Source organism: Hesperophylax consimilis, chromosome 27, assembly GCF_061612785.1.
Source record: "Hesperophylax consimilis isolate HC1 chromosome 27, BYU_Hcon_1.0, whole genome shotgun sequence".
Lineage (NCBI taxonomy): Eukaryota > Metazoa > Arthropoda > Insecta > Trichoptera > Limnephilidae > Hesperophylax > Hesperophylax consimilis.
In genome coordinates, this window is record NC_142862.1 from 25,932,435 (window position 1) to 25,957,530 (window position 25,096).

General features: G+C 37.5%; 2 protein-coding genes across 2 annotated transcripts in view; both read right to left on the bottom strand.

The window, feature by feature from the left end:
* Window positions 1-2,302: 2,302 nt before the first annotated feature.
* LOC149410849 (uncharacterized) lies at window positions 2,303-20,207 on the bottom strand. The gene is made up of 12 exons (XM_089648150.1): window positions 20,142-20,207; window positions 18,615-19,351; window positions 16,808-16,975; window positions 15,973-16,119; window positions 15,167-15,253; window positions 13,844-13,946; window positions 12,208-13,703; window positions 10,177-10,247; window positions 9,654-10,087; window positions 8,990-9,132; window positions 7,100-7,157; window positions 2,303-6,299 (listed from the first exon to the last, which is right to left on the bottom strand). Exons 2-12 carry the CDS (start codon window positions 19,344-19,346, stop codon window positions 6,256-6,258), a joined length of 3,483 nt encoding a protein of 1,160 aa, XP_089504276.1. The 5' UTR covers window positions 19,347-19,351; window positions 20,142-20,207; the 3' UTR covers window positions 2,303-6,255.
* Window positions 20,208-20,833: 626 nt separating this feature from the next.
* Window positions 20,834-25,096, bottom strand: part of enc (R3H domain containing protein encore) — a 118,099-nt gene continuing 113,836 nt past the window's right edge. Inside the window, exons 16-20 of the mRNA XM_089648351.1 lie at window positions 24,617-24,727; window positions 23,703-23,794; window positions 22,932-23,018; window positions 20,935-21,041; window positions 20,834-20,837 (exon numbers count right to left, since the gene is read on the bottom strand). Coding sequence (XP_089504477.1) covers window positions 20,834-20,837; window positions 20,935-21,041; window positions 22,932-23,018; window positions 23,703-23,794; window positions 24,617-24,727 — 401 coding nt within the window. The remainder of the gene's footprint in view (window positions 20,838-20,934; window positions 21,042-22,931; window positions 23,019-23,702; window positions 23,795-24,616; window positions 24,728-25,096) is intronic.

Genomic DNA, 25,096 nt, shown 5'->3' on the forward strand with positions numbered 1-25,096 from the left:
ACGGCAACTTGAGAATGCTGTCAAAGCTGCTACAAAGGTTTTTACAAAGGTTATACTGCTACAAAGGTTTTTGCACTTGAAATGTTAGCAAACTACAAGTCAATATTCAATCACAACACAAAAGGTTTTTGCACTTGAAATGGTAAATTAAACGATGGAATCTTAAGCGCTTAAAAAATAAAAATTAGCAATAAAACACCCTCCTCTTTGTTAAAAGAAATTTTATTTCTAAAAACATTTAAAATTATATTTCACATAAATTATTATCGAATAATATTTTATGCATACACGACTCCATATTCACAAAAATCATACAAAATTAGATGATAATTTTACAAGAAAAAATTTCTTTCCTTAAAAGTATGTATAATTTGATACAAGAAAATTGACATTATATTTTGTGAAGCTCGTATTCATCTAAGAAAGGGAACTATACCATTTCAAATAATGGATCTTATATTTAGTCATTTTTGGTCAATTTACTCAAATTTTAGCAAAAATGCAAAAAAAATTGTTAATGTGACTAAATTGACCAAAAATGACTATATTTTTGGTCAATTTACTCAAATTGTAGCAAAAATGCAAAAAAAAAATGTTTACAAAATTTTCGTACAATCTCGCATATTTCTTTAATCATTACAAAGATTTAACGACATTATTTTTTAATGTTGTGGACATATTTTATATGCGACGTGGCGTGTGTTAATATTAAAACCAAAGAATTATGCACGTGAATAATGAAGTGATATCGTCAATGCATAAAATATCACACACAAAACTACGCACAAGTTAGTTTGCATCTGTACATACACTGTCTACATATTTATACAGTACACTTTTATAACATCAAATAGACTTCTATTTTTTTAGTTTACACTTATATTTTTGGTAGGTACGCAAATACGTAGTATGTAAATAAATATGGGAAATTAAGATTTTGTAGGATGGAGTGAAAATATCACAGCAAAAACAATTTTCAACAATATTTTTGAATTATTTTTCAAGAGACGAAAACTGAGTAAAAATGCGTAATGTAAATTTCTTACTTTTTTTAAATTCTGGTTTCGTGCCAATATCAGATGAGTTATTATTAATATATTGCCCGATGGTTCATCCTGCCGGAAGACTACCGCGAGTTCTGCTGGCAGTACATGATCTGTATGGAAATACTTCCTGGTCCTCCCAGCAGCTTGAGTACCCGCCGTGTTGCGGATGTGTATACTCGAGCGCCATCACGTGCCGACTGAATGTCTGTCGAGCTAGGCAACTGTTTTCTATGCAATATGAAAGAAGAAGAAATTCTCTTAATTTTCGTTCATATTTGAACCATGTGCCGCCACAAAGGATAACGGAGCTATAAACAAAAAAATTACATGCTTCCGGAAGTACTCAAGGTCCTGCTGGCAGGACACCGGGTAATCTATCATTATTGAAGGAGTGAATGTCTTTAGGGTTGAATTTACTTCGGAATTTATATAAATACACATGTATTTTTTTGTTAAATCCAGTTTGACATTTGCAATGTGCGCACATTTTTTTAAAAAGTCACATCAGATACATGAGTTGAGTCATTGAAAGAGTCCAAATAGTATATGAGTATGTATAAATGTGGATTAAGCAAGGAATGTGTGTAAAGAAAGGGGAATATAGCATAAGGACTATTTTAATTGATTTTCTGATGTTGGTGAAATGGAATCCAGTAATCTATCACATAGGGTAAATTTTGACTTAACTAAGCATTCGCTTAGTGATTGATGAAAGCGACTAAGTTAATACTTAGGACGGGTTGTTTTGGAGAATTTGAACAATTCATCAAATTTCAACATTCATTTTCGGGTTCTGTGAAAGTTCAATTCAAATTCTGTTATTGTATCATTATAGGCTAGATGCTTGACAAAACTGAAATAAAAAACAGAACTTGAAAAAATCTTTCACAGAGCTTGGAAATGAATGTTGAAATTTGATTAATTTTTCAAATTCTTCGAAACAACCCATCCTAAAACAGCTATTTGTAGTGCATTAGTCACATTAAGAAAATATAAAAAAGTTGCCGTATAATATTATACTTTTAGCTCGATATTTTCACTCTAACCTTATTTTACACAGAAACTATTGTTACAGTACATCAAATCAATTACTGTATTCAATTAGCTGTTTATGTCATGCGATGCAAGAGTCATGCGGACAAAAACGAGCAGGTTACCCTGCTGGAAGAATTCAGTTATATAATTCCTTTGTGCTGACAAATGGTATTGCCATTAATTAAAAACAGATGATAAAAACACAATAGAGAGCACAAATAAAGGGAAGTTAGATTGTTTAATCGAAAAAGACATGGAATAAATTTAAACAAGACAGCGAAAGAAAATAAATAATTAAATGTATTTTTTTACATTTTAACAACCCCGCACTTCTGTTTGAGAGGAAAATAATTTTCCTTAGGTTCTATGTCATCTTTGGGGATGCTGTTCGGAGGATATACAAGGTAAAATTTTATGGAAGAAGTGTAGTAGATAACGTCTGATTACGATGATGAAATTTTAACAATAATTGAATTGACATACCTTCTCACCACAAAAATGTAATTTTTTTTTACAAGCAAACAAAAAAGTTAAATAAACACAGATTTAACGAAAAGTGTGGAAATGGACTACCTACTTACATTTTGTGAATATTAATACATTTAATAAACATACGCTCCAGTTCTAGAGATAACTTCATTTTAATTCAAATCAGTTCAATGTGGTGTGGCGAGTACCTACCGTAAATATGTAATTATATCATTCACTAGCCACATTATCTTTCAACTTTGGCAACACTAGCCGATTTAAAAAAGAATTTAACCTCGAAGTTCGAACTCCATTTACTCAAAAACGAAAGCTTAAATCAAAAAAAGTTATCCCACAAAACCGACTATAAATGTCATACATATTCATCAGTTTCCAGCTTGTACTACTAGTTTCCGGACACCTTGTATATTATGTATTTTTATTGAGGGATGGGGCCTAAAATTTCCCATTATCCATTATAAAGGATTCTTAATATTCATATTAATTTTAATTCTCATAATTTTTACCGTTTCTTTAATGTCCTGCCCAAAACTGAATTAAAGCCATTCTCTCTAGAACTAGAGTATGTATTTTTAAAGATACATTTTGTGTTTGAAGACATTTCGTTGTCACTTTGAGAAAGGGATCACAGGGCCTTTGCGGCCATGACTAGCTTTTTTGGACACCTTTTGAATCTTTGGTGTTTAATTCATATTTATGTTCATTTTGAGGGAGAAAAACCTCTAAAAAAAAAAAAAAATAAACAAATTAAAACTTTCGACTAGCATTGGAAAGGGTCCAGTTTTAATCCTGCATCTGGTACTGACACATCATCTTTAGAACAAGCCCCATTCTTAAAAAGAGAGTTGGTTAAAAAAATCCTGTGAATAAATATACAGTTTTTGTGCAAGGTAATTTTTTTAATTTATTTGGTTTTGTCTATATTAAACTGTTATCCTTTTGCCATTTGCTCTATATCATCAATCTTTGCATCTCCCGTATTTCTTAAATACATTTGTGACGTAAGAGAAGAAATAAAAATTATATAATTCACAACTTATGATATATTTCTTTAGAGGTTTTCCCATGTGACATGTACGAATTTATAGCGATTTACTAAACACTTATAAAAATTGCAAAAATAATCCAGTTTGTGCAATCTCAATTGTTTATTATCTTTGGTAAGATTTATCTATGCTTTTCTTAAATTGGTTACGGTTTTCTATGGCGAGGTTCATAGACAATAATTTTCAATATTACAATCATAATTTTTTTTTTGTATGCGCTTACGACAGATTTATACAATTTTGTAGGGTAATTCAAAAGGGGTACATTTATCATTTTAAATTAGAGGGTTACAAAATTATACACTGAGGACATTCATGGGCTAAAAATACAATACAATTTAATATTATTGTAAAATAATAAATGTTTATAAGGATTTTGTGCGACTTTATGGGAAGGTATGAAAAATTCAATAGCATATTATGGTAATTAAGAAGATATTGTTAAACGCAATAAATTATTGATATAGATTTTAGATGAGCCCTACAGTTGGTAGGAATTATATGAAAATAAACAAACTTTATTTTTTCAAACATATTATTCAGAAGGGGTAATATATTGGAAAAGAATTAATTGGAAGTAATCTAGCTGACTTATACCGATTGTGAGGATGCTGAATGGAGGGTTGTAATAGGGGGAAGTTGTAAACAAAAAAGTCGACAAGTCATTAAGAAATGGATTTAGCAGTGTTTGGTGACCAGATATCAACAGCCAGTTACTTCCCCTCCCCACCACCTCCAGCCTCACAACATACCCCAATCGAGGATGCCATAGTCTCGCTGGCTCCAGACAGTTGGGAGCAGTTGTGCGGTAAATAAAAAAGACCTTCCACATTCGAGCTGTTGGGATTATGAACGAATCATAAAAACATGATATGTTCTCATGTGGAAAAAGTCAACAATGTTTAAATGTTGCGGCTGCGCACTGGTGCTGAAGGGATCAATGATGCTAGTACTCTGGAACACCTTTGATTGAAATACCGGTACAATAAACACTGCTACACCACCTCAAAACTATGTTAGAAAAATTGCAATCTGTCCGTTAAGACTTACTACTCAGAGCTAGTAACTCTTAAGAGGACTATGGCACCCACAAAATTGAGGAGTGTTGAGAGATTGAAAAGATAGGTGAAAGTAAGTTGGAAAAACATGGCTTGTGCGGCCACCAAAAAAGATAAAGCCATTTCAGGTGGACAGGAAGAAAACAGTGGTCAACTTTTCATGACGGGCTCATCTAAGAATTCAGTTTCAACTTTAGGACACTCAAAGATTTTTTTTGGAATAGTTTTTGTGTTTATTATCTTTTAGGCTAAAGGGTGTAAAAGGAAGGTAAGGCATACCTCATCTATTTATTGACATTCACGTATCTGGGAAATTAATTTATCTATGGTAAAGGGAAAACGATGTATCTGGGATATCATTTGTCTGTGGTAAAGGGAAACAATGTATCTGGGAAAATAATTTATCTATGGTGAAGGTGAAACATTGATAATTGGACAGATATGGACACATGTGTGAGTAAATAATTGTCACAGTTATTGATTAAATGTTATTTAAATTGTTATCGTCTTTCATCAAAAGCTTTAGTCCAGTTTTTTTAACACAAAACACAGCATTTTCATTGTTTGTTGTAAAATTTTCAAACGTCGGAAACAAATTTTTGGAAAATTTAGATCAATTCCACGTTTTCATGAACACTTTGTTTATTTATTATTCACATTAAGGTGAATGTTTCACAGAAAGTTGCCAACAGGGTGATTCATCATTAAAAATGTCCCCAAAATAGAAAATCGAAGATAATTCAGTTTAGGATTGGTACACTTCGGCTTAGAATGTTAAGTTTTAGTTTGTCACAGTTGGATTTTGAATCTGTTGTTGTTGCACATGGCTGTTATTGTAACAGCTGTGGCAGAAGTTGCTCATCATAAATTTAGCTTGTTGTACTTGGCTGTTATTGTAACAGCTGTGGCAGAAGTTGCTCATCATAAATGTAGCTTGTTGTACTTGGCTGTTTTTGTAAACGCTGTGGCAGTTGTTGCTCATCATAGCTGAAGCTTTTTGCACATGGCTGTTATTATGACAGCAGTCAATTGTTGCTCGTCGTAGTTGTGGCTTATAAAACTTTAGGCACTTGTGTCAGTTACAGCTTGTTGTAATTTGAGCCATTGTGAATTGTTCTTTCTCATTATTGTCGCGTTTCTCAGTCGTCGCTTGTCGTAATTGAGGTTTGAAGCGGTATCACGGCTGTGGCTTGCGAAACTTGAGGCTTGTCTGAGTCGTTGTAAGTTCAGGCTTTTGTGACCATGTCTTGTTCCTTGTCATGGGGGTTGCTTTTGTAATTGTTGCTTTTCGTAATTGTGACTTTTCGAAGCTGTTGCCTGTCATTATTGCAGCTTGACGCAGTCATTTCTTGTGCGAGTGGCTGTTGGAAGTTGTTGCTTGTCGTAATTGTAGCTCATGGTCTTTGCTTGTGGGAGTGGCGGTGTGTCTTGGCAGTTGTTTGGTTGTTGACGGGATGTCAGGATACATGCAAGTGCGGATGCATGTTATGGAGGAGAGTTGGAGGCCCGCGAGTCCAGCACCAGTGTGGGGGAGATGGCCAGACGGGCCATGCGCCTCGCAAGTTGGTGCTCCGCTCCCCACTATCTGGGGGCGGGCGGGGGTGGTCTGGCCGCCCGAGCCGCATCTAAAGATAACAAATTAACAAAACCATTAATAATAGTAGAAGGTCAAGCGTTGGCATAGCACATGATTTAATATCAGAAAACAAGTGGAGATATGTACTTAAAAGCGACACTTTCAAACTGAAACATTTAACAAATAATGTACATATTATGCTAATAGGTATGCAGTCCACATTTTTATCTCTTTTCTTCATATTTATTTTTAAATACATCTGTTTGAATTTCGATTTTGTTTTCTTGATTGAATGAATGAATGAAATGGAATCTCGGAAGTGGAAATTAATCCACTTCTTGATATACAATGTCGATGACAGTACATTCTATCAAATTTTGGTGGCACTCATGCACAAACACGCGTGCACATACTCATTTTTCAGAAATTGGATGATATATTTAATAAATAAAAATTTACAGCAGTTAAAACTCAAAATAAATGTCGGTACTATCCAATTAGAATTTGGTTTAGGAGTTAGCATTGTTGACTACAGTCGCTGGAAAAGAAGGTTCAATCCACAGTCAAAGCAATTTTTTTTTATAGTTTTAAAACACTTTAAAAAATAACAGCAATTAAGAGCAATTAACCTCAAATGGAACTCTGCTGGGCACATGGTACAGTTAACGGATGATCGTTGGAGTTACAATATTGGATGGTGTTCTTGGTTGGGAAAGAGAAGATGAGATGGGCTGACGACTTGAAGAGAAGTGCCGGTTTTAAATACCAAAACTGGACATATTTGACGGAGGACTATGTCCAAAGCTGGACGCCAGAAGGCTGAAGAACAAAGAAAGAGGTAATACTCACATGTTGGAGGAGGACCAAATATCCCTGGTGCCTGCGACCTTCTCAACCAATTTGGAATCTGAAATTCATACAATTAAAATATGTATCTTCTTAGTAAGAAATACACTTGAGATCAGGAGTATTCAATAAATGCTTTGCTTCGTCAAAGATTACGAGCACTTTACTATCCAAAGATAATTACAATGAATCTCTAGCAGGACATACGTCCATTCTATCAGAGGCTGTGAGTTATTTTAACGTAGGACGCAACTGGAACTGAGTTCCTTACCTAGGAATCGGCTGTACTCATAATCATTCGTGTACAGCCGACATGCTATCTCTGTCAGATGATACAAGTAAAGCCATCTATTTGTCCATATGAAGCAGATACTTTGCGATGTGAAATTACAATTTAAAATAAAACAATAATGTAAACACAATTTTTTTTTTTACTTAATTAGCTACTGTTAGGAGTTAATGTTAGGATATAGACATATGCCATCGCGGACTTTTCAGTAGACCTTTTTAAGATATACAATTCCGTAGAACATTGTTTTGATGTATCTCGTAAGGTTTAGCCAGCGTTAGCAATGTAAGCACCCAAAAATATATTATTTACGAATTGATTACAAAACATCGACTTTTCTCTACTTTCTATAAATATAACATGCATGTATTATATACATAAACCTTCCGCAAGAAATTCTCTAAATGATAGTGAAAACCCTATCAAAATGTGTTGCGTAGTTTAGAAGAACTAAGCGCACAAACAGACTTTGACATACAGACAGCGACTTTGTTTTATACTATTTAGAGATGCCGTCCAGGTTTTTTTTATATTAACTCCACACAGGAGGCCCTGAAGAAAATAATTTCCCTCAGGGCCTATGTCATCTTTGGGGATGCTGTGTGGAGGGTCTTTTTGTGGAGAGGAAGGAGTGAACATGGGTCTTGAAGAGTCCCATGTTGTAGGAGGGAGGAAACACAGAGGCCGGCAGTTCGTTCCACAGCCGAGCTGTTGAACTTAAGAACGAATCGTAGAAGCGACCCATTCTCATGTGACAAGTGTCAACTGTGTACAAATGTTGGGCGCGCGTTTGGTTAGGTTTTGCTACAACCGTAGGTTCATCAAGGCTGTATAATACTGTATTAAACTTTAAAATCTGGTTGGGAAGATAGTGGTCTTTGTCAATAAAGAACAACCTAAGTATTGGGCTTCTGTTTAAGTTGATTTGATTGTTGATGACTTGGCCATTAATATTTTTGGCTTTCCGTAACTCTAGTGCCTCCAAGATATACAGTCTTTTTTTTTTTTTTTTTTTTTTTATGTGACACCTCACAAGAGTGTCCCTGCCTGTGCAGTGCACAGACAGGGGAACTATGTCACCACCCGGTTGGGCGGCGTTGTGAGGCGGAGTAAGGTAGGGGCTGTAGGAAGGGATTTGTTAATGCGAGCCTTGAAGAGGCTCGGATTATAGGAAGGAGGAAAAACAGATGCCGGTAGCTCGTTCCACATACGAGCCGACTTACACAAAAACGAGTCGTAAAAACGGCCCGTTCTCATGAAGCCAACGTCAACCGTGAACGGGTCTGATCGCTATTGCATTCCTATGAAGTAACCTGACCCCTGTGTTTCTTAAAACTTGTGATCTGTTTCAATGAGAATAATAATAATTTACATCTACACACTACCGACATCTGGTGGGCGGTATCGAAACGACAACCAAATAACAACAGATAGATTGTTGTAGAAATATACGTCGAAGGCTCTTCTTCCACAGGGATATGCAAGTATCCAATACTTTAACATTCATTTAAGTTCATTCTGTGCAGAGGTTCTGTACTGATTGATGAACGACAATACATGATTATTGGTGGTGAAAATCTTGATCACATAAGACTTAATGTTACCTGTCTAAAGAGTAGGGCTCCCTGAGCAGGGGGGGTCTGCATGAGCCCCGCGCCCCCGAAGCTCTGCAGAAGTTGACTACGTTGCAGGAGCTGCTCCTGCAGACGCTGTTGGCCCATCAAGCTTTGCTGGACGAGACCTATTCCTGAGAACCAAAATATACAAAATAAATATAAGAGATATGTACATGTCTGCGAAAGATTTGTCAAAGTTTGCGAATATATGAAATGAAAAATATGAAGTGACAATAACCTTTATAACACGTTTGTGTAATTAAATGTTTTTTAGTTTCATATAAAGCAGAATTTTTACAGTTTACAAGACAATAGGTAGGCGACAAAACAATCTTAAAAAAATTTCTCTATATTTGAAATCAAAATTTTAATATTTTCGATTGTACATGTCCATTGGTAATATTCAAATCTGAAGGAGTCTTTAATTTGCTTTCAAAAACAGTATTTCGTTTTGGGATATATTCAAAAACAGTGAATCCATTGGAAAATTAATGTCAACAGAAAATATTTCTAAATAAATCATGAATGTGATGGATCATTTAAATAATAATAATATTTGGCTGATTTACAAAGCACCAGCACCTTAAACTAACTGTATGACAAAATCTCAGAATACCTCAGGGGTAATTTTTTTAAATTAAAAATTACAAACCTCCTGCAGGATTAGCAATGGGTGACTGCCCGTTCCCTCTGAATCCCGTTTTCGCCAATCCGTACGCTCCGACGCTGGGACCAAACTCCTTGTTCAAAGCAGCCGCATTGCCATTGCCGTATTGGCACTGAACATTAGACAAATGTCCCAGGTTGTGGTTTCGGGGATAGGCCGGGTGCCCCTGCAGAGGATTGCCATTACCGTACTGGCACTGAACATTGGACAAATGGCTCAAGTTGTGGTTCCGGGGGTACGCCGGGTGCCCCTGGAGAGGGTTGCCAGAATGGTTGACGCGCTGACTATGCTGCGAAGTAGAGAGGTGTTGGTATGCCGAGGGGGCACGCACATACGAGGATATGTTTTGATTCTGCGTGGGAGGGGGGTGCGATAGGTTGGGGAAAGAGAAGACAGGGGCGGGGGAGGCATTGGCACTACTGAAAAAGAGAAATTAAAAAATATATTATTATAGTTATTGTAGACTGTGAAGTATATATTATGTGAGAAAGGCGATGCAAGAACAAACCTGCCATTACTGCATCGCTGGACAGGGCTGTCAATGTTCCTTTGGACCCAAGTCGCAGTTGCGGTACGAGTCTGTAAAAAGAACTTTAATATAACTTTTGTTATAAATTTCCAAAATTCTTCCAGGATGGGTGCAAAATTGATGGTGGTTATGTAGAAATGCTGTGTTTCGATGGCATTTGGCATGGCACTGTGCAGCATCACTGTGCCCATGGGGAGCTGGTAAAGTGGATACTGCAAAGTACTCTGTGGTTTGAACTTATTATTACTAATCATAAAATATAACACCTGAGCGATAGCTACCCAAATGTTGATAGTCGGTGATAGTAGTTTGGGGATTTGGATCTAGCCTATGCCATAGGCTAGATCCTTCTAGCGAATGCGCATAATGTGCTAGTTCAATTCGCAACGTATTGTCGTAGGTAGCTCTAGACGTCGCGAGTAGGTAGTTCGCTCGCAAGTAGGTACTCGTAGACAGGTAGGTAGCAAAATAGGAACGCTTCGCATTGTCTGGAGAGTTCCGGTTACGATGCTTTTTGTATTGACGAGTCGTTCTAGATGAATCTCGTAGCATCACTACAGTAGTTTATTTTGTAAGTAGTTTGCGCGTTGACACCATTTTAAATTGTAAAGACTGAACATCTGTTTACATTTAATTAAAGACATTACCGGTATACCACTTTGTTTTTTACACTAACCCACACAGGAGGCCCTTAGGAAAGTAACTTGTCATCTTTGGGGATGATGTGTGGGGGTCTTTTTTAAGGAAAGGAAGGAGAAGAAGTACTGGGAAGGAAAAAGGTATGAGGGGACCAGTTGGAGAGGTCAAAGGGTCGCTCCAAACTAGCCTCTCCCAATCTGACATGCTACGTAGCTGGTGGGCAGGCATATCCTGAACACACCTCACCCGATGAACCAAGGCACCCCTGCTCAATCACCAAACTTTGCGAACCTCTTGGGGTGACTTGAGTGATGTCGGTTATCCAATAAATGGTTCCCGTTGCGGCGGTACCGAAACCCGCCTCCCAAATTAGAAATAGTAAATAGACAACATGGATACAGGATGTACCCAACAAACCCCATCTCTCGTACGTGGAAGCCAAAATTTTGAAACGGTACCAAGATGCACATACCTGGGCTCCCTGATAACAAACAATAACAACACTACAGAGGAGATCCAGAAGCGCATTGTGAATGCAAACCGCTGCTATTTCCGCCTACAAAAACAAATAAAATCCAGACTGCTTTCCAGAACCACCAAGGTATTAGTGTACAAAACACTAATTAGACCAGTGCTTACGTACGCAGCCGAGACGTGGGTTCTAACTAAGAAGAATGAGCGAGCACTGGATGTTTTTGAAAGGAAAATTTTGAGGCGCATCTTCGGACCGGTTCTAGAAAATGGATTTTGGTGCAGACTTTATAACAATAAGCTCCATACTCTATTTAAGGAGCTAAACGTCACAAAGTTCATAAAACTGGGAAGACTTCGGTGGCTAGGTCATGTGGAGAGAATGACCGAGCATCAAGAACCAAAGTCCCTGCTGAGCTCAAGACCGATAGGGAGAAGGAGCCTGGGAAGGCCAAGGTTAAGATGGAGCGACAACGTCCTCAAAGATTTGTCTGCCTCGGAGCTTCGAAACTGGAGAGAGCTGGCGCGGGACCGAGATGAGTGGAGGAAGACTCTTGAGGAGGCCAAGACCCACCAGGGGTTGTAGAGCCAAAAGTAATGATGATGAAATAGACAACATACAGAAATAGTAATATTCAATATTGTCCCAAGAACAAGGCAGTGCAATTTCGGTAAATAACATGCAGAATTCACACATTTATAAATATGATTTAAAAAAAAAAACTTATAAAACCTAAAAATATGGGATAAACGTTGAAATACAAGTAGATTCATTGGCTTCAAACAGCAGTAAGCAGTTTATGTTTCCTTACCGAATTCAAAACCAAAAGCCCGGAAACATCTATCGATCAAGGTGTTTCAATATGTTATCGCTCGAGTGGACAAAAATAATTCAATTACCTGCACAGTAGGGGAAGCAGGCTCCCTCTGGAAGTAGTTTCTGAAGTTTCTGTCATCTCTTTCGCTTCTGATCCCTCCTTTGTAATCATGAACCCCCCCAACACCCATAGTGTTCCGGGAACCCTGTCGGTTGTCTCTATTATTTCTATTGACACTATTCGCATTGCTAAAGTTTTTCATATTCGTGTTCACATTCTGTTTGTTGTGGAACAACGGTTTACGATCCGTATTTGACACATTACCACTCTTTGAATCATCACTGACGGTAGGTTTATCTTCACTGGGAAGAGCCGCAACCGAAGTTGAAGGAGCGGTTGTCGTCACAACACTCGCTTGTTCTTCTGTTTCAACTGATGCTGTTGTTGTAGCTTGCTCCGTTGTCGGAATATCTTTCGGTATGAAGGCTTTAGCTTCGTTGCTTAGATTACTCGTCGCAACGCGATCGGCTAGCTCTTTAGAGATCGGCACAAAGCGCGCTTTCTGCTGTTCGTTGCTGAATGTGATGTCTTTCAAATCCAGATTTGGCGGTTTATCGATGATCTTTCCGTTGTTAAATCGGCTGCGACCCTCTATTGACCGGTTGAAGTTCGACTGATTAGGCGGCTGCTCGACCGATTGTCCGTCATGATCGAAGCTGTCCTGTCGACTCAGTGAACCACCGCTTGTGGCGGTCCTAAATACTTTTCTCCGATCGCGCAGCTTGTTAAAGCGATCGTCTTGGTTTTCAACAAACATCGAATCGGCTCTTTGTATCGCATCCATGTTCCGTTCCATCTGATTCGTGGCTTCTTTACGATCATTATAACTATTCCTCGGGTAATCGCCACCGTCTTTTCCCCACGGTTTCATCCCGTTATTATGCCTATTCTTAGCGTTACTATTTTCAAATTGTACGTTTTGTAACAATCCGTCATTCGGAGGATAACTAAATGGCAAGATACCGTAATTGCTAGTCGCATTTTGCTGACCAAAGTGCATGGCATTCAAGAAGCCTTGTCCTTCCATACCGCTGAAGTTTTGTACTGACGAGGCAGCTGCTGTGCTGTAACCCTGATAAGTCATCAATGGAGTTGCACGAGACGATCCTGAATCCGACTGTCCTCTGGAATTGACGAGGTTATTCTTCGGCGATTTTGTCTGGTAGTTTCGTTGCTTCATAAGATCCAACGATTGATTAAACTGATTGATATTAAAGTTTTGTTGCGGCGTTAATGAGGCATCATATTGAATGTTGAACCCGGGAGTCGAAGATCCTTCTTGACTTAGGACAGAGCTTCTCTCTGGTTGGTAGGGCTGGTGGTAAATTGCGTAAGGTGGTGGTATTGGTTGTTGCTGCTGAGGGTGCTGCATGGAGATGAGTTGGTGAGGGTTGGGTTGGAAGGGGTAGTACTGCGGTGGCTGCGGAGCCATCAAGACAGCCTGGGGGTAGAAGCCGGCCTGCATTGTGGGGACAGGATTCATCGGGGGCTCGGAGGCCTGCGGGATGAACGGCGAACCTGGAATCAAAAGAGAATGTTCATAGATTGTCTTTGAAATGACTCAACATTCCCAGCATAATATGTACAAACCAAAAATCATAGTTAATGGATTTGAGTAAATAATGTTATGTTCTTTTTTTAAATGGCGTAATATTTACCGTGTTGTGGCATCTTGCTTCCCGCGATGTCCTGCAGGGGCTGGGCTTGTGATTGAGGAGCTCCATACACCACGGGCCAGCCCCAACTGGGGGCTCCCTGCACCTGCAAATTCAGAATCAGTGTTAACAATGGCCCTTTTTTATTGCCTTTACTATATGGAGAACATAAAATATCAAAATAGGCATCGACATAAGTACGTATAGGTGAAATTTCTTACTGTTGGCTACTATATGGAAAACATAAAATATTAAAATAGGCATCAACTTAACTACGTATAGGAGAAATTTCATACTGTTGGAAATATCCTCATTGAAAGTAGGTATCTATAATTTAATTATAATGTCCTAAAACGAGAAGATCTTCATAGTTGAACAGTTAAAACTGTATATAAATATACATAAATAATTGTTTCTCAACAGCTACGTAAACAACACTTTAGTACAATCTTTAACATTTTTCTAACCTCACTTTATTACTGTCTGTTTTCCCGCCAAAACAATTCACATGTCAAAATAAACTTATTAGTTTTTACATACCTGCACTGTAAAAATGGAACACTTTCAAACTTTGAGTAAAATCTACTATGAAGGTATACCCCAATTTTGTTATAAAAAAATACTGAATCTTAAGCAAGTACTATTCTAAACAATTACAGGAATCGAAGGACTAGGCTATAATGGGTAAATTATGACTACTTTCAGACTTAAAATAAATTTCATTAATTTGTTTGGTTTGGTGAACCATTTGCATAAAATTATCAAACGAAATAGGACACAAAATTTAATAGGATGAGATATGTAGGTACTTCAAATGTAGGAGTCATAATATGAAAGTGTGGCAAGTCGAGAAAAGGGCAAATTTAGGGAATAAACATGTGCGAAATGTAAATAAAATGGGGGAAAGAAGAAGGCCTCACTCTTGACGGATTTTTTTTTTTACATTAACACCATACAGGAGGCCCCGAGGAAAATAATTTCCCTCAGGAGAGGAAGGGGTGTCTTGAAGACATGGGACTTGAAGAGACCATTGTTGACTTTTTTTAAGTCTAAATGAATACAATAATTTTTTATTGGAATAACTTTTAAAGCTTATACCCATCATAAACATATAACCTTAAAAATTATTGAAAGAAATATTATTCCAATAAAAAAAGAAATATTAATTCATAAAATAACATTGGTACTGACTTTCATCGCTTGTCTGAAATGATAAGTAGTTCCAATTTTGAAAATTAAAAGTTCATTGAACTTTAATAATGTTACGCTGGAATACTTATCCATGCACCAACAACCGAAATTAGTATGTTTAATGATATTATTCACCTGGTATAGCTGTGGAGGGTGCTGAGGTACCATACCAGGGGGAGGTGGGGGTGGGGCTTGCACCTGAAAGGGGTGCACCTCTTCAGACTGAAACAGAAAGAAAATAAGCAATGATTCCTTCAGTCGATGATTTCTTATAGAGATCAGGCCTTTCGTCCACAGGGATATTCAAGTATCTTTGTGACTACCGCCACATCTGCGGGGAGGATTTGTTTAGTCATTAGCGACGCCAGGCTTCTGCGACCAGCCGGGCGAAGTTGTTATCTCTCACATCGTCAAGACTTTACCCATATGGTCTAACAGAAATCTTTGTCCCCCTAACAGTTGTGGTGAGAAATATAATCTAAACGGTGATAGAAAGAGAAAACACCACGCTTTATATTCAAATCTAGAAGTTAACCACAGAATAATTAAAAAGTACACCTTTATAAAACCAAAGGTTCTGACTGCATTTGAAAAACCTTACGAGATTTTGTGAATTATTTCTATATGAAACGAAAAAGTGAGGTGATATTAATGTTTGTATTAAATTTTTGTAAGTAAGTGTGTTTTTATATATTTCATCAGTAATTTTAGTAACAAAAACTTAGAGTGAGCAATTTTATTTTGAATGCATTAAAAATTTTAATACCTCAAAAAAAAATGTTTATTTCTAAAAATTTAATTTGTAAGTGTATTTCATCACCTTTCAAAAACAGTTTTCAGATACGTTCAGAAATATTCCATTTATTTGGATTTCACTGCGCAGCGGACTTCTGACAAAACATGCCTGAACATTTAATAACAATGCGAGTGTTCTAGATTACCTGCACAGGGTAGGGCGTATGGTGCATGGGGTTCTGCATGAGGTGGTGCGGGTAGACCACGGGCGAGGGCTGCATGAGGGCGGAAGAGGGGTGAGAAGCCCCCCGCTGCCCGAGAGCCATCTGGCCGGCCTGGTACTGATGCTGAAGCTGCAAAAAAAATACCTATAAGCGTTGTTTGGGGTATTAAAAACATGTCTTTTTAATGAACGGTTAGATTAAAATGGTGAAAAAGTGCAATTACAACAACCATGAGATGTGATTTGTAAATATTTTTTATGTGATACTTTAGTATAACAGTGTTTTAGTGCAATAGAACTACATGGTAAGTGAAATTTATTTATTTTTAAACTGATACTGTTCCAACTACAGGGAACAATTGAGAATATTTCACTCTCAATCTCGGGGAGTTATTTTTTTTATTTTTTTATTTTTATATTAACTCCACAAAGGAGGCCCTGAAGAAAATAATTTCCCTCAGGGCCTATGTCATCTTTGGGGATGCTGTGTGGAGGGTCTTTTTGTGGAGAGGAAGGAGTGAACATGGGTCTTGAAGAGTCCCATGTTGTAGGAAGGAGGAAACACAGAGGCCGGCAGTTCGTTCCACAGCCGAGCTGTTGAACTTAAGAAGGAATCGTAGAAGCGACCCGTTCTCATGTGACAAATGTCAACCGTGTACGAATGTTGGGCGCGCGTTTGGCGTGTATCCCGACTACGCACCGTTGCCGAAGGGATCAATGACGCTAGTTCCTCATGTCGATGTCTTTGACCAGAGATGCTGGAAAGAAGTGCAATCTTAAATCATATAAAACTTCCAGACGTGTTTCAAACAACGTACCTCGGGATTGGGTTCCTCATACAAATTGTTGTAGAACTGTCCCATGGGAGGCGCGTTAGCGTAGTAGCTGGAGTCCGGGAACACAGGGGCCACCATGTACTCTTGATTCCGCTCCTGAATTATGGGGTCGTACATGCCTCCTTCTCGTACGCAGCATTCTGGTTTTTCCTAAAGTTGACAAAATTTATATCAAATAAATCAAAAAGGATAAAAATGAAGAGTTTAACCCTTGAGACGTTGTTGATTTGCACGGATCGAACCTTCTACAAGCTTCCATTTTTTCAAAGACAATAACAAGCACTATTTCGTTCTCGTTCTGACATAAAAGAAATAATTAATTTTTAGATGAGAGGAAGAGAGATATATGCATTTTAATAATGTGCGGTCGTTCTGGGACAAATATGGTCTTAGGAGAGTATAATGCGCGCACGGCATTTGGGACTGTTTGGGTCTTAGAAGATCCCAAGGGTTAATAAAAAAACATATGATGAAGAAAAAAAACCTATTAATGATCGTAACCTGTTTTGTCACTTTTCTGTTTTACCCAGTTTTTTGTTTGTTTTTTACATTAACTACCCAGGGCCTGTGTCATCTTTAGGGATGTTGTGCAGAGGGTCTTTTTGAGGAGATGTGGTTAAGGTTAAACGCAACGCTCGTTGTATTCTACGTGTTCACAGATGGCGTTAATTAATTTTGTTTAAATACGCTTTTGCAAGGTATTGCTTTACAATATTAAGACAAATCATTTGTTTGCGCCTGTGTATACGCAATATGAATATGAATCAATAGTTTTGTTCGTTCAAAGACTTAATTCTTTCGAGAAAGGCACACAAATACAATATTTTACCGATGATTCAATCCAATATTGTATTTGTATGCCTTTCTCGATAGAATTGAGTTTTTATATGGACAAAACTATTTATTCATATTCATATTGCGTATATGAGGGCGCAAACAAATAATTTGTCTTAATACTGCAAAGCAATACCTTGCAAAAGCGTATTTAAACAAAATTAATTAATTAACGCCATCTGTGAACACGTAGAATACAACGAGCGTTGCGTTTAACCTTAAACGTGGCTCTTGCATGAAGGAGGAGGCCGGCAAATTGTTCTACAGCCGAGCCTATGAGTCAAAGAAACCACTCTCATGTGACAAATATCAACCGTGTCCAAAAGTTCCAAGGGATCAATGACGCTAGTTCCTCGGAGCATCTTCCATTGAAATGCCGGTAGAACAAGGACAGCCTTCCCACTTGACACCTGTGTTCTAAAGATTGCAATCCGTTTGTTAAGTTATGGGAATCTCTCAAACGGACCACCCATTTCAGCATGGAGTCAAGACACGGTTTCAAGTGTCTCGAGAGAAGTCTCAACTGTCCAGAGCCAGCATGACGAAGGCATTCCTAAAATGGAGAATATCGCGAGGCTTACAGAAGGCACAAGACGAAAAAAATGGCTAAGAGAAAGGTTGGGAACTACCTATCTATTCAAACTTGTCCCTAAATGTATTAAACATACGTTTAGTAACTAGATAAGAATAACGAGGATCTAAAATAGGAAGAATAATCTTCTTAACTTTATTCTTTCCATTTTTCTTTACCTTCTCGATTTAGGAGGTAAAAGAGTCTCAATAGGTAAGGGCAGTAGGACTTGTGTGTCACATAAAATAGGTTAAATATCACCTACACTAGATAATATGCACATCGTGAGAGATTGCATAGCAGACTAACTCTGAAATTTACAAACTCTGCCAGGCAAGGCTCTTCTCAGAGCTTATCAAGAAATGATTAGTTTTTAAAACATACCTCTTCAAGATTACCAGCAGCCATGTTCACCGCATATTCGTACGACTTCTGCGCCAGGTTCTGCATCAGCTGTTGTTCGGAATGTCCTCCGGCAAATTTCTTGCATTCCTTAAAATCGTCCGGCTTAACATAACCATATTGAATTACCGTGTCGTCTTTCAACACGTTGAATTCTTCTTTCGGCGCGCACCCGTCTCTCGGAGTGGTATTTCTTAGGACGGATTTTAAACAATTCTCCATGGTTTCTTCGGTGATCACCGCGTTAACGCTGATTTCAGGTTTTCTACTGTCTGGATTGTTAGACGCGTTATTAGGGTCACTTGCGTACAATTCTTTGTTATTAACGATACTCTTTGGTGCAATTATATTCGGACTAGCAGTTTTTAAACCATCGGTCGACGGTTTCGCCGATAGTTTTTCGACAAGCGGTAGACTTATTTGACTTTCATTTGTTGCTATATCGCATTGACTATATATATCTTTTGTCGTTATGCTTTGTTTCGCTTTTTGTATGTTTTGTTGGTAGGCCTGCGACGTAGGGTCTGCGATGTTGTGTTGGACGGCAGGATTCTGATGTTGGTACGCCGGATCAATGGAATTATTTGTCGGGTTTGTATTGGCTTTGGTTTGGCAGTCTTGGCAAGCGCAGATCGGTTTTTGTTCGACATTTGGGGGAGTTAGGTTGAAGTTTGTTGTCGTATGGGGAACAATTCCTTCATGAAGTGGCTTCATTTGGTCTGGAAGAAGAAGGAAAATGAGATTTAAATATTATCAACACGTTCAGTGCCATTTTCACTCCCATGAGCAGATCAATCCAATTCACTTTTAACAGTAACAAAAAATCCGGAAACCAATGAGTAAAGAAGTATTTAATGCAAAAGAATTCATTCATTAAAGTTTTTGCAATGCACAGCAATTGCTATTCGAAGGTTGTATATTTATGTAAATAGTAAGAATACTTAAGCCAAATTATGTGGAGAGGAAACAACAACGCACCTGAGACCGTAGAATAAAGAATAACATAAGAAGTGCCTTTTGGGAATGTATCAAATTAAAATGGGACGGCAGTTTATAATTTCAGGCAAGTGTAAGAGAGACATGCCGCATGATAAATGGTCTAGAACCAAAAGGTACTAAGTCAGTGGCACATTTGTTTCCATTCAAATTTATATGGAAGGTACTTCTAGTTTTCTTCCTTCCTTATTCTATGTCTGAGACCATGTTGTATTTCTGTTTATTTCCTTTTTCCCCATTTCCTCTATCGGGTTAGTTAAAGACAAAAAATAAAAATGTCATTTTATCAAGTAAGGTCTGCCTGTTGGCTTTAACAAAAATATATTTTTATGTATTGAAGTTTCTTGCCAGCCCCTATGTGTTAAATTACTGTTTGGCAGCCTCTAAAGTCGATATTGTGTTGGCTTTGGTTTGGCAGTCTTTGGCCTTGATAGATGCCAATCTTCAATGGAAGAACATGCTAAAAGAGAGACAGTTTATTAAGTTACGCAGTTATAGATTATGAACACTTACCTATAGGATTTTTGGTATTCGTCAGTTCAGCGTTTTCTCTGAGATCAGGTGATTTCAACTTTTCTCTGCAAAAAAAAAACTCAGTTAATGCAACATCCAAAGTATAAGTTTTCCATCATTTTATCTTCTTAAGGTTAAACGCAACGCTCGTTGTATTCTACGTGTTCACAGATGGCGTTAATTAATTAATTTTGTTTAAATACGCTTTTGCAAGGTATTGCTTTACAGTATTAAGACAAATTATTTGTTTGCGCACTCATATACGCAATATGAATATGAATAAATAGTTTTGTCCATATAAAAACTCAATTCTATCGAGAAAGGCATACAAATACAATATTGGATTGAATCATCGGTAAAATATTGTATTTGTGTGCCTTTCTCGAAAGAATTAAGTCTTTAAACGAACAAAACTATTGATTCATATTCATATTGCCTATATACGGGCGCAAACAAATGATTTGTCTTAATATTGTAAAGCAATACCTTGCAAAAGCGTATTTAAACAAAATTAATTAATTAACGCCATCTGTGAACACGTAGAATACAACGAGCGTTGCGTTTAACCTTAACCTCTGGTTTGCCAGCCCTTAAGCATACTATTAAAAAATCATTTTTCTTAAAAAAACTAGCTTTTCTGGGGAAACTACTTACAGTAGATTATACACTATTTTTATAAAAACAGAAAAACATTATCTGATAAGACGGTATAATTTACAAAAACATAATTTTGAAAATAACAAGTAAGTTATTATGAAAACAGAATCTGTTGTAAAAGAAGTTGGTAACGTACGTGTTAGTGTCGGCTTCCGTCCCGGGACTAAGGGTTGCTCTCTGTTTCTCCAGGCGACTTCTCCGCCTCTCGGGGTTAGTCAGCACTCGCACGCCCTCTACTTGTATCTGCAAGAAAGCCGTAATTAATACTTTAGTGCGCCAAGTTAACAGTTAATTTACAGAAACTGCTCCTAACTCTGGAGCCAGTGAGACTATGGCATCCCCAATCGGGGGTAAGTTGTGAGGTTGAATGTAGTAAGGAGGAGAAAAAGACGGAGAAGGGAAAAAGGAAGATCAATTCAAAGCCATTTCAAGCAACTTTTCAATTCTGAATGGTAGTCTTTCACCAGGGCTAACTAACTAACTAACCATCACGCCGTTTCTCGGAGGGATAGGCAGAGAGGACGGACCGCCAAACAACTCGGTCTTGGCACACACTTCTTGCCTCATTCACATTCATACATACCCTTCTATTATTCTGACTCTTGACATAACCCGACTCGAGAATCTGATTCACTTGATCGTGCCGTGTCTTCCTCGGGCGTGCCCGACTTCTGCTACCATTCGCATTCCCATCATATATTCTCCTTACACTTCTTTCTTCGCTCATTCGCTCTACATGCTCAAACTACCAGGGCGATATTTAATAATATAAAAATGATAGTTTTATTATTTGCATTATTTTTTGTAAGAAATAGAGATAGTGATACCCTCACTGGGATCTCCCGTGTCGAGGATTTCATTTACATATTATTCAAATTTAGTAGTACAGATAATATGAAGTAAATATATTTTGCAGTGTTTTTTCTGAGATAATTACAAATTTATTTATTGCACAGTGTTTTTTTATTGCGATTTCGGTTTCAGTCTGTATTTAGTGCCAGTATATTATCTATTTCTGATCTTCCGATGTTTTGTATCCAGTTTTTTTTTTCAATGTTATAATATTGCTGTGATTATTGAATGAGAGTGGGATTTTGTTGTAGAGTTTAGTACCATAGTATAGGAAGCTTTTTTGCCCAAATGTTGTATTCGTCTAGTGTTTCTAATTATTTCTAGCGTTTTGTATATTAATATACAGGAGTATTGTTTTAGAATAGAGTCGTTTAAATGACATGCTGATAAGATTGTTGAAGATTTCGTCACTGCTAGTTCTATGGCTTTATGAATAATGAGAGCATCTTCCACTCTGGAGGGTGCTGCAAATATACATACTATACACGGTGTCCAGAAACTCGTAGTACAAGCGCGAAACTGGTAAATCTACATCACATTTGGAGTTGATTTTGTGGCACAAACTTTTCTTGATTTGAACTTCTGTATTTGAGTAAATCGAATCCAAAGTTAGAATTCTCTAGATCTGTTGGTACCTAGCATCGTATTACCTACACCTTTCCTTTGATTTGATTTCCTTGATGAATCTTATTGTTGCCCACCGACCCAATTCCTATGCCGACTTAGTGTAACTTCAGTTCAGTTGAAAAAATCGTCCTGTCAACACCTAAGCTGTGTCTGATTACGGAGCCCCCTTTTCGACCATGTCGACACTTGAGAAGCCATCGTGAGCTCGCGCATTTTGGTGAAAATTAGTGTATTGTGTTTGAACCAGCGCAAAGGAGAGAAAACGCGGAAGAATAGAAAAAAGGTAAGTCGGCATATCCGAACTTTCCATTCCTATTGTATTTCGCGGTGCGACGGTCCTTTTCCGTCCCCAACAAGATCAAATATGAAAAAAATCAATCGGTAGGGGGTAATATCAGCTGATTAATGAAGTTTTTTGGGTTCTCTTCTTTTGCTATGAGTTCCATTTTAATTATTTAATAATTAAATAAACTTTACTTGCGCAAGCCAGGATTTGAACCAGCAACTTCCGGATTGCTGATCAGAAGAGCCTTGCCCCTCGACTACAGAGATCATGTTGCGAACATTGTACGCACATAGCGTATGCATTTCCGTATTATATTTGGCATATTTATATTTCCAGATAGAACAAACAGGGTAGTGCATATTATGTACCTGTGATTTAGTCATCAAAGAAGATGGAGGACGTTCCGGATCGTAATAATAGACTGAACCGTCACTGTTGAACAAAGGTTGGCCCGTCTGAAAAACATAACCAGTAAATAACACACTTTTTAACACATATTTAAGATTTTCACGGCTGTATTATTGTGATTAATTATGTAGCGCTTCTCCCTTCTTTAGCCAACGCTTCAGACAGCGTTACAGTGTGCCGAGTAGTTAATAATTGAAACCGGTCATTGCTTTGGATTTGTGCTGAACGTGTTGGGAAGGCCCAAAACGCACCGAGCGCACCTAATTACAGAGGCAATTGAAATCCACAAAAACCCTATTAATATTAATAGGGATGAGGGGGCTAAGTTTAACAGTTTTTGTTATCATGTATTAGATGGCTACACCAAAACTAAACACAAAAAACCACATTAAGAGGATTAACTTGCAACGCGGTACCACTTTGTACATAAATCACAATCTACACACATGCCCTAATGATAGACACCGAAACGTTGGCTAAAGAAGGAAGCCCAACATGGCATAATAACCCAAAAATAACATCACAATAATGCTTTCGACATTATCTCTAAACGTGGGGTCTCTCTTTTCCCAAGTGACGAGTGAATCCTTCAAATTCACACCCACCACAAAAATAGTGAAATTATCTAATATCTTAAAGGTTTACCTTGAAGGAACTGTAAAAGATAAAGCAAAACTTCTCATGGGGAAACCATATATGTATAACAAACATCTATGTGGATTTTTACTAACCGGAGGGTGAATGATGAGGGCCCCCGGGGGCACAGAACCCATGTCGGTGATGGCCCAAAGGACCCCCTGGGCAGAGCCTGCATTCATGTCAACTAGAAAATAAAAATTATTATTTTTACATAATTGTAATTTTTACATGATGATTTCACATAAATTTTTTTAAATGATGATACAGTTGAACCCCGTTAATTCGAACCCCGATAATTCGAAAAACGCGTAATTCGAAATTTTCGCCAAAAAAATACCCACATAAAATTTTTAAATTTCGAATTTCTGAATTACAAAGGGCCAGCCGCGACGGAAATCGGAGGCAAAATCTTGATTTACGCGTAAATATTTCGCATTTTTACGAATTTATTTCAAATATCTGAAATTTAAATGGCCCCCCTCGATGGAAATCGGATGCGAAATTTCAATTTACGCGGAAATATATTGTATTTTTAAGAATTTAAATTCAGATAAACGAAATAAAGGGCCGGCCGCTACGAAATAATGGCCTCCCTCGATGGAAATCGGATGCGAAATTTCAATTTACGCGGAAATATATTTTGTATTTTTACGAATATCTTAATTTAAAGGGTGGGCCGCAACCGAAATTGGCCGCAAAATCTCGACTTACGCGTAAACATAAATCATTTTTAGGAATTTATTTTGAATATCTGAATTTAAAGGGCCGGCCGCGACGGTAATCGGCCGTGAAAAAAAAGGAATAATTCAAATTAATACGAATTTACTCCTAAGATACTACTCGGATTTGAAGGGGCGGCCGATTTTCAAATACTGACAAAGTTATTTGTAACCTGGGAATGTTTGTCTTTCTTTAAAAAAAAAATATCAACCATTTCCATACTTTGAAACAAAAAATGTGACTAATTTGTACAGTTTTCATAACAGTCCCTTGTGTAAAGACTTACCAGTCATATTGGGTGTCGGAGACGGTGTAATGGAGTCACTGCGAGCACTCAGGGTTCTGTAGCCCGAGCTGTTCCCCGGAGACAGACGCCAGTTGTTGATTGCCAACTCTCCTGGAAACACACAAAAACAATAGATCTTAACCCCTCAGGACTCTGGCACATTATGTAGAAGGTCGGAGTATTTCCACTTTGCAATAAAATCTGATATTTCTGAATGTATCCGAAAACTGTTTTTGAAAGGTGATGAAATATGCTTTAAAATTTTATTGAATAAACATTATAATTTCAATTCAAATTTTGATATCAACCATAAAAAAGTTTTTAAAATGGCTCACCTTACGTTTTTAGATCTAAACACTGGACTAAAATTACTGATAATGAAAAAAAAAACACACACATTTTATTAGACAAAACATTACTGCCAGCTCACTTTTTTGTTGTTAAATAAAAAAATAATTAATAAAAATTCAGAAAGTTTTG